This window comes from Pectinophora gossypiella, chromosome 13 (genome assembly GCF_024362695.1).
Source record: "Pectinophora gossypiella chromosome 13, ilPecGoss1.1, whole genome shotgun sequence".
Lineage (NCBI taxonomy): Eukaryota > Metazoa > Arthropoda > Insecta > Lepidoptera > Gelechiidae > Pectinophora > Pectinophora gossypiella.
This window is the reverse complement of record NC_065416.1, coordinates 13,516,797-13,531,396: the sequence shown is the minus strand read 5'-3', so window position 1 is coordinate 13,531,396 and position 14,600 is coordinate 13,516,797. Positions and strand designations below refer to the sequence as shown.

Here is a 14,600-nt window from a genome sequence, read left to right as displayed (position 1 = left end):
TCATGGATAAACTTAAACTTCATCATCACCAGCCCATTAACGTCCCCACTGCTGGGGCACGGGCCTTCCCTATGGATGGAGATCGGGCCTTAAACCATCACGCGAGCCCAGTGCGGATTGATGGTTATTAACGACTGCTAATGCAGTCGGGAGTCGGGACCAACGGCTTAACGTGCCTTCCGAAGCACGGAGGAGCTCGAGATGAAAACTTTTTTTTTGTGGTCCCCATCCTATGACCGGCCTTTGCAAAAGTTGCTTAACTTCAACAATCGCAGACCGAGCGCGTTTACCGCTGCGCCACCGAGCTCCTCTTAAACTTAAACTTGTTGAAGGTCAATTTAACATTTTGCAAGGTGTTATGGCTGAGTAGAAATATTAGAAAAGCTTTTTAATATACCTACCTATATATTTGTATGCATATCTACATTATATTTAGGTTATACCCAAATACAATGTATATATGAGTTTCTAAGATTTTATTGGTTTAATATTTTTAGTCTAGTTGAAAGTTTAGATAGACAGTCGCTTCTGTAAAAATACTGTACCTGTCACTACTTTTTTTTGACGTTACTTATTGTAGATTTGCCGCAGATGGCATTAACTACTTGGCCGGACTGTCACTACTTAAGTAAGCAGATCTTGTGAAAAAAGGATACTAATGATGATTTTGTCTCATAATTGTCCGTGTTGTAAAATGTCTGATTTAGTAACATTCCTACAGCATCTATAATCGTCTGTTACCATCGGCACACAGTCATATCGTTGGATAAATAGTCTTGCTTATTCTGTTCTCTCACATCGAAAATTAAATGTCATCAAACGGTTTTTTATTTACTTGAGCTGTGTAGGGTCAATGTGCTAGTCCATCAATCACGTAAGTTCCCGCCTATTTGACTTACCGCTGTTACAAATTGTCGAAAATTAGAAATACTGACAACCTTAACACCAAACAAAAAAATGTTTCGAAAAGGTAAATAACTTAAATAGAAAAGCAGGCCCGTTGAGACCAATGTGCATGCATCCAACTATTCTCAGTAGTTCCTTTAGCAGTTCCTCTGAAGGAACTACTGAGCATTTTTTGTCCTTGTAGTTCCTTCAAAAGAGCTAAAGGAACTACTGAGACTACCAAACCATAAAGTAGGTAACGTTTTTTTTAACCGACGAAAAAAAGGAACTACTGAGCATTTTTTGTCCTTGTAGTTCCTTGTTCTCAAGTCGACTATCTGCTCTTAGTAGTAAGTCGACCCGTATTGCCTCTGTTTTTCAGTAGTCACTTTAGCAGTTCCTGCCAACTGCAACTGCATATTATACTGAATAAAATCATCTTTATGTTAAAACATACACCTTTAATTGTCAAAATTAAAAATAAAGTTATCAGATTACCACTATTAAATTATCAGATACACCACAATAATTTGGGGACCAACTCAACATTTGTAGTACAATGCGATCTTTTAGATAAATTATATACATTAATTGCAATGACAGCTAATGACAAGCAAAAGATGATAACCTTTCTAATGAGTTTGTGTGCATAAACAGAAATAAAGGAACTTGGTAGTCTCAGTAGTTCCTTTAGTTCCTTTGAGGGAACTACAAGGACAAAAAATGCTCAGTAGTTCCTTCAGAGGAACTGCTAAAGGAACTACTGAGAATAGTTGCATGCATCCATACTATATTAATATTATAAACGGGAAAGTGTCTGTATCTGTTTGTTCGTCTTTCACGGCAAAACGGAGCGACGAAATGCCGTGTTTTTTTTTTTAAGTGGAGATAGTTGAAGGATCGGAGACCGACATAGGCTACATTTTGTCTGTTTCTAACCCCCCACTTCCCTAAAATGGGGGGTGGAAGTGTATGGAGCATTCTGCAATTTTCCAGGTAGAAAGTTAAAAATTGGCATGCGGATTATATGTGCCTAACAAAATAATCATGCTACATTATTTTTTTTGGAAATCTGTCCCCAATCCCTTCAAAGAGGGGGAGAAATTTTATATGGAACTTTTCGCAGTTTTCAAGGTAGGAAGCTAAAAATTGATACATTAGGAAAGGGAACCGTGTTACCCAGAATTTAGTGCGAGCGAAGCCGCAGGTAAAAGCTAGATAATTCATGGAAATACAGACGTTGGTGGTAAGCAATCACCTACTCAAATAAGACAATACTTATTAAGTATAAGATGTGGCATGCTGCGACTCTCACAGTAAGTTTTTAGTTGTTTTTTTCTATGTTAGGTTTATTTGCTGTTTGCAGATTTTGTTTAAGGTCTAAAGATGGAGAATATAAGTTTAACTTTACATGTCACTATTATAAAAATTAAACTAAGTGGTCAAGAACTGAATCAGCATTTTTTTAAACATTCAGTTTCCCGTCCATGTAGATTGTTTCAAACATTAAATAATGTACGTAAATCTGTTAAATTTCATTTATCAATATGAATCTTAAGCAGGGATACGTAATGAAGTTCAGTTCTCGGCCACTTTTTTAAATTAAATACCGAGAATCATACCTAAAATCACCCCCTCAGTATTTGTTACCATGTCACTAACACGGAACACCCTATATATTTGTATGTACATACTTGTGTGTGCTCATTATTCTGAGTTAATATCTAGTGGAATTTTCCATCCTGTCGATTACCCGTCCCTTTCCTTTTCGGCGGATAAGAAAATGACAGATATAACTTAAAATAAAATTAAGTAGATGGAGTGTACTGGATCAGAACCACTGGGTACCGGACTAATAATTAAATATAAACATGAATGGAAAATTTTAATGTTATTAAAGAAATTGTTATAAACAAAGTATTTAGATAATAAATTATTAATAATTTATAAATAACTTGCAGATAAGACGTAGGTATTTAGGTAAAGGTAGGTAATGAGACTATGTAATGTTTTACAGTGCATCAAAAATAATTTATTTTCTTTTTAACTAAGTATAACTAGGTACAATTCTACTTTTAATCCACCATCTTTTGTTCCTGGCGCGGACAGCTCCACGTCAAGGCGTCGAAAGCTAAAAATCTTAGTATTCATATGTTCAGCGATTTATCAAATAAAATACTTTTGTATGCAGTATCTTACAAAAAGTAATGATAAAATTGCATCCTATCACATAAAATATACATTGCCGGTAAAGTGGCTATGGAATTTAGAAGCAGTAGAGCTTGTCGTAGTTATCTGTTCAAGAGTAGGGTTGAATCGGCGACAGCGGTTCTCATACAAAATGCCCGTTAAGGCCTTTCCGACTTCTTTCTTCTATTCTGTGGCGAACCCTCTCGATTTACACCGGTCCATGTCATCGTCAGTACCACGTTGGTGGCGCGGTGTCAGTGACGTGGAGTGGTAATGTCAACAATGTACTATTGAAGTTGGTTTATTGAGAAAAGGTAAAAACCTCCTTTGTCAATGGCCACTTTTAACGGCCTCCGTGGTCCAGTGGTTGAGCGTTGTGCTCACGATCCGGAGGTCCCGGGTTCGAATCCCGGTGGGGACAAATCACAAAAATCACTTTGTGATCCCTAGTTTGGTAAGGACATTACAGGCTGATCACCTGATTGTCCTAAAAGTAAAAGGATCCGTGCTTCGGAAGGCACGTTAAGCCGTTGGTCCCGGTTATTACTTACTGATGTACTCGTAAGTACGTAGTCGTTACATCAGTCATGTCAGAGGCCTATGGCGGCTCAGTAATAACCCTGACACCACGATAGAAGTGAAGAATTGCCACTTCCTACACACATTTTTAGGTAGCTTCCTTTTTTCAAAAAAATTTACTGACAGTTTGTGTTCCAAAATTATTTTTCAGTGTCAAACAAAACCAAAATAATTATTTAGTGTTAATTAAGTGACTGTGCTTTTAACCAAAAAAACTATCCTATAAAACTCGTGTGAAAAAAAAATCATTTTCTCGCAGGATCTACGCCATCTTCTACGTAAGTCGTATTTCCCTCATATCGCAAGGGTTCCCAAAGTGTGCGCCGCGGTGCTTTGGTGCGCCGTAGAAATTAAAGAGGGGCGTCGTGAGTTCTGTCATTATCCGAAACCACAAATATTCGCGGGTACCTATTTGAGCGCTCGCATCGGTAAATAACATAGCGTCGTGTCACTCTTTTTCGATCGTGATTTTAAATTTACAACGATGGTAGGTACCATCGTCGCGCGCGTTTTCCTATCTCCCTCGAAGTAATCTAAGGCTGCGTTTCTATTGAGGCGGAGCTGTGCGGAGATCAGCGGAGTTGTGCAGGAATCGACCAATCACCGTGAGGGAGAGACAGAGCGTCTTTGTTTTTCGCTCTCTCGAACGCCGTGATTGGTCGAAACTGCACATCTCCGCTCTTCTCCGCCCATCTCCGCGTCAGCGGAAACCCGGTCTAACCTAACAACTTAGCTAGGACAGGGCGCCGTTACAAAATACTAAGCTTGTAGTTGCGGCGCCGGTTGAAAAAGATTGGGAACCCCTGCTCTGTCATATTCCAGTTATTTACAATTCTTTCTTGTAATTCTGATCCTCATTGAACCCTAGACTGTCCCAGAAGGCGCGGTGGCCGAAGTCCTCGTTGCTCTTCATTAAGTAGCTGGTTGGGGATGATATCTCCATGTAGTTGAGAGCTGGTTGGCCTGGCACCAGGGGCAGCCACTCTGGAGCCTCCGGCGATAATATTGGAGTGCTGTAATACAATTACATCTTTACTTTCTTTTTTATTCATGTTTGGACTATAGACGATTGATATCACATGGTTTTCGCATATTAAACCATTTTAGAATCTAAATGCGGAAATCAGAGTCCACTAACAAAATTCATAGCAAAAATATATCGTAGTTTCCAGGACTTTAAGCTGGCAAATACATCTCTGCCTACCCTTTTGGGTATACAAGCGTGACGCTATGGTATATTATGTTTGTGGACTGTCTCAGCGGTCATGGACCTCACCATCCACACAAAAATATATTCTAATATTGTATGTACGTAGTCTTAGAGGCTGATTCCAATACACACCTCCAAATTTTATTTTAAGTTATACCTGTTATTTCTTATCCGCCGAAAAGAAAAGGGACGGGTAATCGACAGGCGGAGGAGCTCGGTGGCGCAGCGGTAAACGCGCTCGGTCTACGATTGTTGTAGTTAAGCAACTTTCGCAAAGGCCGGTCATAGGATGGGTGATCACAAAAAAATAAAGATGTCATCTCGAGCTCCTCCGTGCTTCGGAAGGCACGTTAAGCCGTTGGTCCCGGCTGCATTAGCAGTCGTTAATAACCATCAATCCGCACTGGGCCCGCGTGATGGTTTAAGGCCCGATCTCCCTATCCATCCATAGGGAAGACCCGTGCCCCTGCAGTGGGGACGTTAATGGGCTGGTGATGATGATGATGAATCGACAGGCATAAAATTTATGGAAAACATGGCAGAAATGAGACAAGTCAAACAGATTGCAAATGCGCGAGATGCCTGTTGGATGCCCCGATTATTCATTCATTTTAAAATTAACAGTTCTTAACCGTCCATTTCCTTTTCGACGGATAAGAAAATGACAGGTATAACTTAAAATAAAATTAGGAGGTGCATGCACGTATCAGCCCAGGTAGCACAAATTGCTGCATAAGCGCTGAACAAGTGCTGGTTAAGATTATCAATGCTGCATGACGGTATTTAAATTGGCTGTATTAGAGCTGAAAAAGCGCTTTTTCAGCCAAAAAGGGCCCCAAATTAACCAGCCTTTGGTATTATAATGGCTGAAAATAGGCTGTGGTTTACGTTAATAAAGGCTTAAATAAATCTACAATAAACACTTTCGAAACGTTTCATTCTGTTTAAGATTACCATATCCAGCCCTTGCGCAACTTTTGACGTACGCGGTATCCAATTGAAACGTTTTTTTCAGCTTTCTATATAAAAATATTTAATCTTTTCAAATTTTTAACGACAGAAGAATAAGTTTCTATTCAACAGCGACAGGGCACCCATTTTTAATTAAAATATTACTGTTTCGAGTTACGGTAACTTGAACCAGTGATTATTATAATAAGTTCAGATTGCGAATGCAACTTTATCGTGTAGTATATACTAATTTATAACTAATAATTGATGCGCCCTTAGAATTATTTAATTATATTGAAAGAAATGTGTAGATAAATTTTGAGTGAAAAAGCTTTTGGTAAAATTTGACTTGTAATCATATATAATACCCTTTTATGAACGTACTTTAAGTTGAAACATAGTTATTATGTGAAATAAATGTGTAGTTTTGAAGAATTCAGGATTTAAAATTTGATACAAACTGTATTTTTTGGTTAGTTATGGCGTCCACAAGGTTTTCAGCTTAAGTCGTTGAAAAAATATCTTGTGATTCTATTTGCTGAAAAGAATACCAATAATCAGACACAGGCTGCTTATGTTCTGCATAAGATACTTTCAATTACACTTTTAGTTTTTACAAGGTTTTGGGGTACGCAGTTCTAATGACTAATGAGGTATATCGTATTTCAGCAACTACTTTATGCAGCATATTAAGGCTCCTATGGCAAATAATAAAAACCGTTAAACCGGTATTATATATCTATATATGTATATATATATATATATAATCCATGTCCATAGTTGCTTTTTTATTGAATTGTATCTTTATTGGACAATGAATAATGATTGATAGCAAGTTTCTGTCAGACCAAGTCGACGCTCAACGACACCATCAACATAACATAAATTGATTTAACTATGTACTTTTGGGGAGAAAAGCTGTATAAATGGAGTTATCAAGAGCAAGAAGTTCCATAAGGGTTTGCCGGGATGTTATAATCGTTATAAAAGTACGCATAAATGACACTACGTTTCTATAAGAATTATAAGCCACTTGTAAAATTACACAAAACAGCTTTGCAACCCAAGCTGTTAAAATATACGACTCGATACACTTTTACAGCTTCAGGAGTAATTAAATTATACTTTGACGTATTTTAAGCAGCTGCAGGCTGTTTAAAGTATTTATTTTACAGCTTTAACCAGAAGTCTGTTTATTGGTTTCAAAATAGACCACAAGTAGGGTAAAAGCTTGATAAAAGATGCCTTCACCAGCTTTAAGCGTTAGAACACCACTGGGCCGTACCATTAACCAGCTGCCGTTGTAAAAGAATATTTTTCAGCCATTCAACAGCAAAAAACGTTATAAAACACTAACTATGAACTCGTATGCAGTCCACAGCTTAATTACGTATTTTAGATGTACCTTTTACCAACCATTGATTAACTAACTTATTTCAAAGTTTCATAACAGCCTATGGAAGCTAAAAAAACCATTAAACATCTTATATAACACTTTTACACTAATAAGAGGAAGGTTCGACATTTAATCAGCCAGTGTGCTACCTGGGAGGGCCAGTGTATGGGACTTAGTTGCCAGAATTAAATAAAAAAAACGAGGGAGGTATGTTACTGACCTGTCCTTGGCAAAGCTGTAGATCATATTGATGAGCGCTGCGGTCATCTTCATATCCTCAGGAGCGCTGCTGGTGACCAGCGGTACCGAGAATATGTGGAAGATGTCATCCACGTGAGATACTCCTGGAAATTGTGATTTTTCAGTTAAAGTTCAAAAAAACGTGAAAAATGAAAAAGCTCGGTGAGGTGTGGGACCTTATGTTATGTTATTTACTGGAGTGGTAGCCCTGTGGAGCCGTGGTAGCCCAGTTGATAGAACGCTTGCCTCTCACTTTGAAGTCGCAGGTTCAAATTCAGCACAGGCCTAAACCAATGGTTGTTGAATTCGTTTTCGAATTCATGTTTGGATCATAAATGATTATCACGGTTGAGGAAACCCACGTTCCTGAGAAATGTATTTTCGGAGGTATGTGACCTAACCTGTATTGGGATGGTTTTCCCTTCGCGGATTGGAAGGTCAGACAGGCAGCCGCTTCTGTAAAAAATCGGACCTGTCAGATCTTCAGGTTAGGTAAGTGGACCCTGTGAAAACGGGATAACGTTAGGGAGATGATGTATGTACGGTCACGAGCATTAATATGTACTTATACACTTTAGTACCATGTCACATTAACTTTTTTGACAAATTGAACTGTAAGTCTCACTAAATGTCAAATATGTTAGTGCGACAGAGTCCTAAAGTGGGTACATTATATTGCTCATGACTGTATGTATGTAGGTTTGTAATGTAATCTTACCGAAGTTCTTATAGTTCCATGTGACAGCATAGGTGAAGCTCCTCTCTCCTCGGAAGCAGTATTTGTACATGAACACAGGCTGCTTACTGTTTGTTGCATGTAACTCCGCCATCTTTGCTGTGCCCGTTACGAAGAGACGGTCGCCCATAGCCTGGGAAACATATAGGGTTGATTTAGCCCTACTACTGACCAGCCTGGTCTGCAGTTCTGTGTTGGGGTATAATAGGAGAGGTATAGGACAAGTTTTCAGCTTGCCTCAAATACCTACCCAAAAATTCTTGCCAGCTCTCGGACGAACAGTCTTTGTTAGAGAACCGCCTAGGTGGACTCAAGACTGGTTCAAAGACAGCAGGGAGAAATCGCGAAAGTGGATTACACTTTCTAATATTACTTAAACATTCTGATCTGTCGTGATAACAATACAACACATATACTTTATTGCACCAAAATATTTACAAAAGACTCTTAACTAAGTACATGGCAAATGGCGGCCTTGTCGCTTAAAGCGATTTCTTCCAGACAACCATAAGGCGAGGAGCCATAATTATGCAAAAATTATAAGCGTGATTATGATCGGACCACCCTCCAATAAAATCTACATAATCTCTACATTCACGTTACGTCAAGAAAAAAATACTTAAGTAAGTATATCAAAGTAGGGGTTTAGGAGATATCCATGGGCGTATTCCAATATGGGGGGTTAAAAAGGCTTATTTTGACGTGATTTATTGTAGATTTGCTGCAGATAGAATTAACTACTTGGCCGGACAAATGGGGAGCGCTGAGCTTATAAAGGCCACATCGAAGCAATTCATCTAAAAAAAACAATATTGCTATTGACATTTTGTTTGCATTGCGCACTTACTTTTATATGTCAATGTCAAATTGCAATATTGCTATTTTAGATGAATTACTTCAATGTGGTCTTTTTAACCTCCCTATTCTTAGAGTATGCTTACCACGGCACGTATTATATTCTATTCGGAAGAATTTCAGTGAAATATTTTATTATTTTATACTTTTTAAAGAGCGATTTTTCCATAAACAGCCAGTGTTTCTGGTAAACGTTTAGATTAAGTACGTTGTTATTTTTCCATAGAGTAGGCACTCCGTTGAAAAATATTAATTGATTGAACTTGGAACTTTTCTTTCGAAGTTTCCTTCGTCGTGAAGGACCAATCCAATGATTTGGAACTCTGCTAAGTTCCGATGAGTTGGTATCACGGAGCAGAAGAAAGAGATTGGAAGGGCCGCGAGTGAAGAGAGCGCGAAACACGCGCCATATAAGTGTTAACGACGGCCTCCTTGGTCGTCCTTAGTTTTATTTCTTTTATATTATAATATATTGTCATACTTGTACGTTCTGTTGTTTTTTAAAAATGTCAATGTCAGTGTTTCTTTTGGTTGCAATAAATCAGTTCAAAAATGTTTTTACTTTCGTGATATTTTTTACCGTACGCGCTCTCAACAATAAGTATGAGAAAATAGTTCATAAGTAAGTACTCCAACTTTATAGTCCACTCGTCCGCGCAAAACTTTGCGACGCACGAAGCTCCAGATTATTAAATTGTCGTCTTGTGTATTTTAACCTACAGGGTGAAATGACGATCATGCAAGGAGATCCCCCCTTATCACAGGTAAGCTAAAAACCTTAGTGTGATCGGCTATGTATCAAAAATTTACTATTGTATGCTACTGCATAAAAAGTAATGATACAATCAATGGCAGCCTATCACATAAAATATACATTGCCGGTAAAGTGTCTATGGAATTTTAGAAGCGGTAGAGCTATCGTAGTTAAGTATCTGTTTGCATGATTAGTGGTAAAAGAGAGTGGGGTTGAACCGGCGACGGCCTCATACAAAGCTTACTTTAGGTATGTAAAAAAGCTTATTATAAGATTAATGATTTTCCTAAATGTAGCCTAAATGATAAAAATGTCTGGTAATAAATGTGTTCCTCTAGTTATTCAATAACTTGTAATGTATAGTTTCTTGTCATTTCTTCTCGTCAACACCTTGCGAAAAGACGTAAATTCAAAAATGTTACATTGTCCTTCAACAAGTTTATCCATGATAATTACGTTGAATAAATGATTCTGACTTCTGAATGCGCGTTAGGGCCTGTCCATCCTTTTTCTTCTGTTCCGTGTTCCGTGGTTGGTATGACCGAGGAATGCAAATTTGATCTAATTTACTCCAGTGCTATCCATTGCTCAAGTTTCTCGACTGTTATCCCGATATGATTTAGTTCAGTTCAGTAGATTCTACGTGATTCAAATATGCAATGACGTTTCCTTTTGAACGCTTTAGTACGGGCCTCTTTTGGATTTTTATTGAGGTTTATTTTACCACCACTGTGTGAGTGCCTCCTTAAGCTTTGGTAGCCCAGTTGGTAAAACACTTGCCTCTCACTTTGAGGTCGCAGGTTCGAATCCAGCACAGACCTAAACCAATGATTGTCGAATTTGATTTCGAATTGATGTTTGGAATATAAATGATTATCACGTGCTCAGCGGTGATGGAAAACATCGTTGGGAAACCCACATTCCCGAGAAATGCATTTTCGGAGGTATGGGGCTGGTTTTCCTGTATTGGGCTGGTTTTCTCTTCGCGGGTCGGAAGGTCAGACAGACAGTCGCTTCACAGGCGTTAGGTAAGCGGACCCTCTGAGAAACGGGATAATGTTAGGGAGATGTCATTGTGTGTGAGTGCCTCCCTAGAGTGGTTCTTATGCCGAATCGGTCTGGGTTTGATTCCCGGTGAGGAAATTGTCAAGACATTGTCATTTTCATCTTACTTTTGACTTTATGTTTTGATTCATCCAATTCGTCAGCATCATTATGCTCAAAGCTTAACGTGCGTATTCGTTCTTAAGTACTTGAAATGCATTTTTTTTAAACGTGAATTATTGTAGATTTGCCGCAGATGGTATTAATTTCTTGGCCGGACAAACGTGAAATTCAGGAAGGAATGAAAATACATGGAAAGAATGAGGTGGTGTGATGATGGTTACGCTCGTCCTGGTTTCACAAGAATCTTTGAAGTCAGAAAAGAAGAAGGTTTCCATGCACCTTACCTGGACAAGTTGAGGGAAGGTCTCCTGCGACACTGGCTTCCCTAGGAGGTAGAACTCCTTAATCTTGGCAGCTACAGTTGCTTTTAGGTCTTCAGGCAACGTGTCGTTAAACATGAAGATCTCACGAGCTAAGAACTCCCAGTTATCTTCAATTTCTGGTAAGATTTCATCGGGATTCTTTTGGTAAACTGGAATAAAGTTACATAAACATTTCATTCTCTATTGTTACGACCCTGAAACACCACTTTCACTTCTTCCACGGTCATACGAGGTCGCCAGACCAAACGGGTCGTTTAACTACTGAACTGTCAGTGAAAGGTAATCAGTTTTTTTTTCTACAATCTAATTACTTAGGTACAAGACTTATACCGCTTCAATAGTAGGTGACCTTAAGTGACTACTTCTGGATAAAAATCTTTTAGAACTTAGATAATCAAAAAAGTTTGTCCATGGATGCTTACCCCGGTGGGAAATAGGCGTGAGTTTATGGTCTAGTACTTAAACCGTTGGTCTTTCGATCTGGAGATCCCGGGTTCGATTCCCTGTGGGGACATATCGCTTTGTGATCCCTAGTTTGGTCCGAAAGTAAGATGTTCCGTGCTTCGCAGGTAAACCATTCGGTCCCGGCTATTATTTACTTAAGTAAGTATGTAGTTACATGGGCCACGTCAGAGGCCGTTGGCGGCTCAATAGCAACCCTGAAAAAGTTTGAAACCTTACCAGCAGCAGGATAAAGCCCCTCTTCGGACACGACAGTGGCAATCAGAGGAGCGTCATACATGGCACCAGACCTGGTGGCCTCGTAAGGATGTTGGGTCAGGAAGGCTCCTTCAAGTGGAGGTTCCGCCGTCGGCGCAAACGGAGAGAACATATGCATTTTCCAGTCCTGCAAGCGATGACAGATTATTTGAATTGAAATACAGAGTGTTAGTGACATCGTAACGAAAACTTTGAGGGATGATTGTGACCATGATTCTGAGTTGATATCAAGTGGAATTTCGTCGGATAAGTATGGGACGGAGAATAATTAAAAAAAAAACAAAAAATCATGAATTTCCGACTGAAAATTCCGTGTGATGCTCCCTAGCCGGACCACTAGCACGCAATTACGAATAAACTCAATACGCGCTACATAATGTCTATCATCTGCATACTAAGAAAAAAAGAGTAAGGCAAAGAGTTAAAAGAAAAATGATATTATTTGTGGTGCGGCCAGAGAGCAATGCTCCCCAGCCGGACCACGTGGTAGATTTTTTTTGTGAATCTCAGAAATTACGTTATGTACATTGTTTTAAGTTTACGCGGTTATTATCATAATTAAAGCACATAATAACGGGTTCTTACCGCGTTTTAATGGGGATGGGGTGTAAGAACCTGTTATTATGTGCTTTAATTATTACGCTATGTAGTGAAGCAATAAGGGTATGAAAAAATAGACCTAAAATTCTACTCCTTACGTTTTTACTCTGATCCGCGAATCTTGTCTAGATTAGAGTCAATTAGAAAAATAAAATAATAAAAAGAAACTAATCTACCTAGAAACTTTACCTAGAAACTTGTAATTAGAAACTTTTTTTGAGAAATTTATGTAACGTCTTAAACCTAAATAAAGAGTATACCTATCTATCTATCAATTAAAAGTTGAATTTGGTCCGGCTGTAGAGGATTCTCTGCAGCCAACAAATTTTATGGTACAACGCTTGTTACCAGTTTTATTTATGCATTGAAATAAAAGTATAACATTTCTACTTTCTACTGACGTCACTTTTTTGAAAAACATTGCATCATTAAATACTTGGCCGGACAAATGGGGACCGCTGAAAGCTTTCTCCCGATCCGTGTGTATAGCAACATCGTCCGTGACTATGTCAAAGGGATTCACTTCTTTTGACGCGCTTCGTTTTGAACCGTTTTTACAAGCTTTTATTTAACTTGCAATGTATGTATGTATGTATGTATGTTTGTGTGTTCGGGTGGAATTTTATAACTCAATTTTAAGGCACTTGCCCTCAACCGATTGAGCTGAAATTTTGCATGCACGTGTATATCCGATGACAATGCAATATTATTATGACATGGAGCTGATCTGATGATGAAGTCGGAAGATAGCCATAGCAACTCAGTAATTAAATAACATAACCACATCGAGTTTGGGCTCATTTCATTCGACTAGATGAGTACTTTGGTGCTAGATAGTAACCAAGGTCTGATGATGGAGCCGGAAGACAGCCAAAGGAACTCAGTACTTAAACGACACAACCAAATCGAGTTTGGGCTCGTTTGATTCGCCTAGATGAGTACTTAGATGCTAGATGGTAACCAGGGTCTGATGATGGAGCCGGAAGACAGCCAAAGGAACTCAGTACTTAAACGACACAACCCCATCGAGTTTGGGCTCGTTTGATTCGCCTAGATGAGTACTTAGATGCTAGATGGTAACCAGGGTCTGATGATGGAGCCGGAAGACAGCCAAAGGAACTCAGTACTTAAACGACACAACCCCATCGAGTTTGGGCTCGTTTGATTCGCCTAGATGAGTACTTTGGAGCTAGATGGTAACCAGGGTTCGATGGTGGAGCCGGAAGATAGCCAAACGAACTCAGTACTTAAACGACACAACCCCATCGAGTTTGGGCTCGTTTGATTCGCCTAGATGAGTACTTTGGATCTAGATGGTAACCAGGGTCTGATGATGGAGCCGGAAGACAGCCAAACGAACTCAGTATTTAAACAACACAACCCCTTCGAGTATGGGCTCGTTTGATACTTACAAGCTTTTATTTAAATTGCATTGTATGTAGATATGTTTATATGTTCGGGTGAAATCTTACAACTCAATTTTGAGCATTTGCCCTCAACTCATTGAGCTGAAATTTTGTATACACGTTTAGTTTGGATGACAATGCATGATTAACTGTATAATGTCATTCTAAATCCAACATGGCGACGTACCCTAGATGGCGGACCAATTATTTTTAATGCGCTCCTACAATATGGATATCTAATAAAAAGACTAGCCAAGAATAACTAGAAATAATGTGACGTCACTCTTAATCCAATATGGCGGAACACCGAAAATGGCGGATAATTTTGCTTGCTGGCTTTTGGAGTGGTGGAGCTATTACACAGTGTAACAAAAAATGGATTTTTTTTTTCACTAGCAAGTGGTACATGGTTTCCCGTAGATTTTTCAACGCTGAAACCGAATCCGGCCAGAATTTCAGCGTTAAAAAATCTACGGGAAACCATATATCACTTGAAGAAGAGGTGGAAATGCCAGAACAGCACATGACTGATGACGAATTTCTTAATGCTAGAAGAGCAATGAATGTTGGACAAATGGACGCATTTTT

General features: G+C 38.9%; 1 protein-coding gene across 1 annotated transcript in view; it reads right to left on the bottom strand.

Moving 5' to 3' along the window:
- Positions 1-4,303: 4,303 nt before the first annotated feature.
- LOC126372025 (venom carboxylesterase-6-like) overlaps positions 4,304-14,600 on the bottom strand; it is a 28,982-nt gene continuing 18,685 nt past the window's right edge. The window contains exons 6-10 of the mRNA XM_050017524.1: positions 11,968-12,133; positions 11,248-11,435; positions 8,170-8,320; positions 7,432-7,555; positions 4,304-4,667 (exon numbers count right to left, since the gene is read on the bottom strand). Coding sequence (XP_049873481.1) covers positions 4,481-4,667; positions 7,432-7,555; positions 8,170-8,320; positions 11,248-11,435; positions 11,968-12,133 — 816 coding nt within the window. The 3' untranslated portion in view covers positions 4,304-4,480. The remainder of the gene's footprint in view (positions 4,668-7,431; positions 7,556-8,169; positions 8,321-11,247; positions 11,436-11,967; positions 12,134-14,600) is intronic.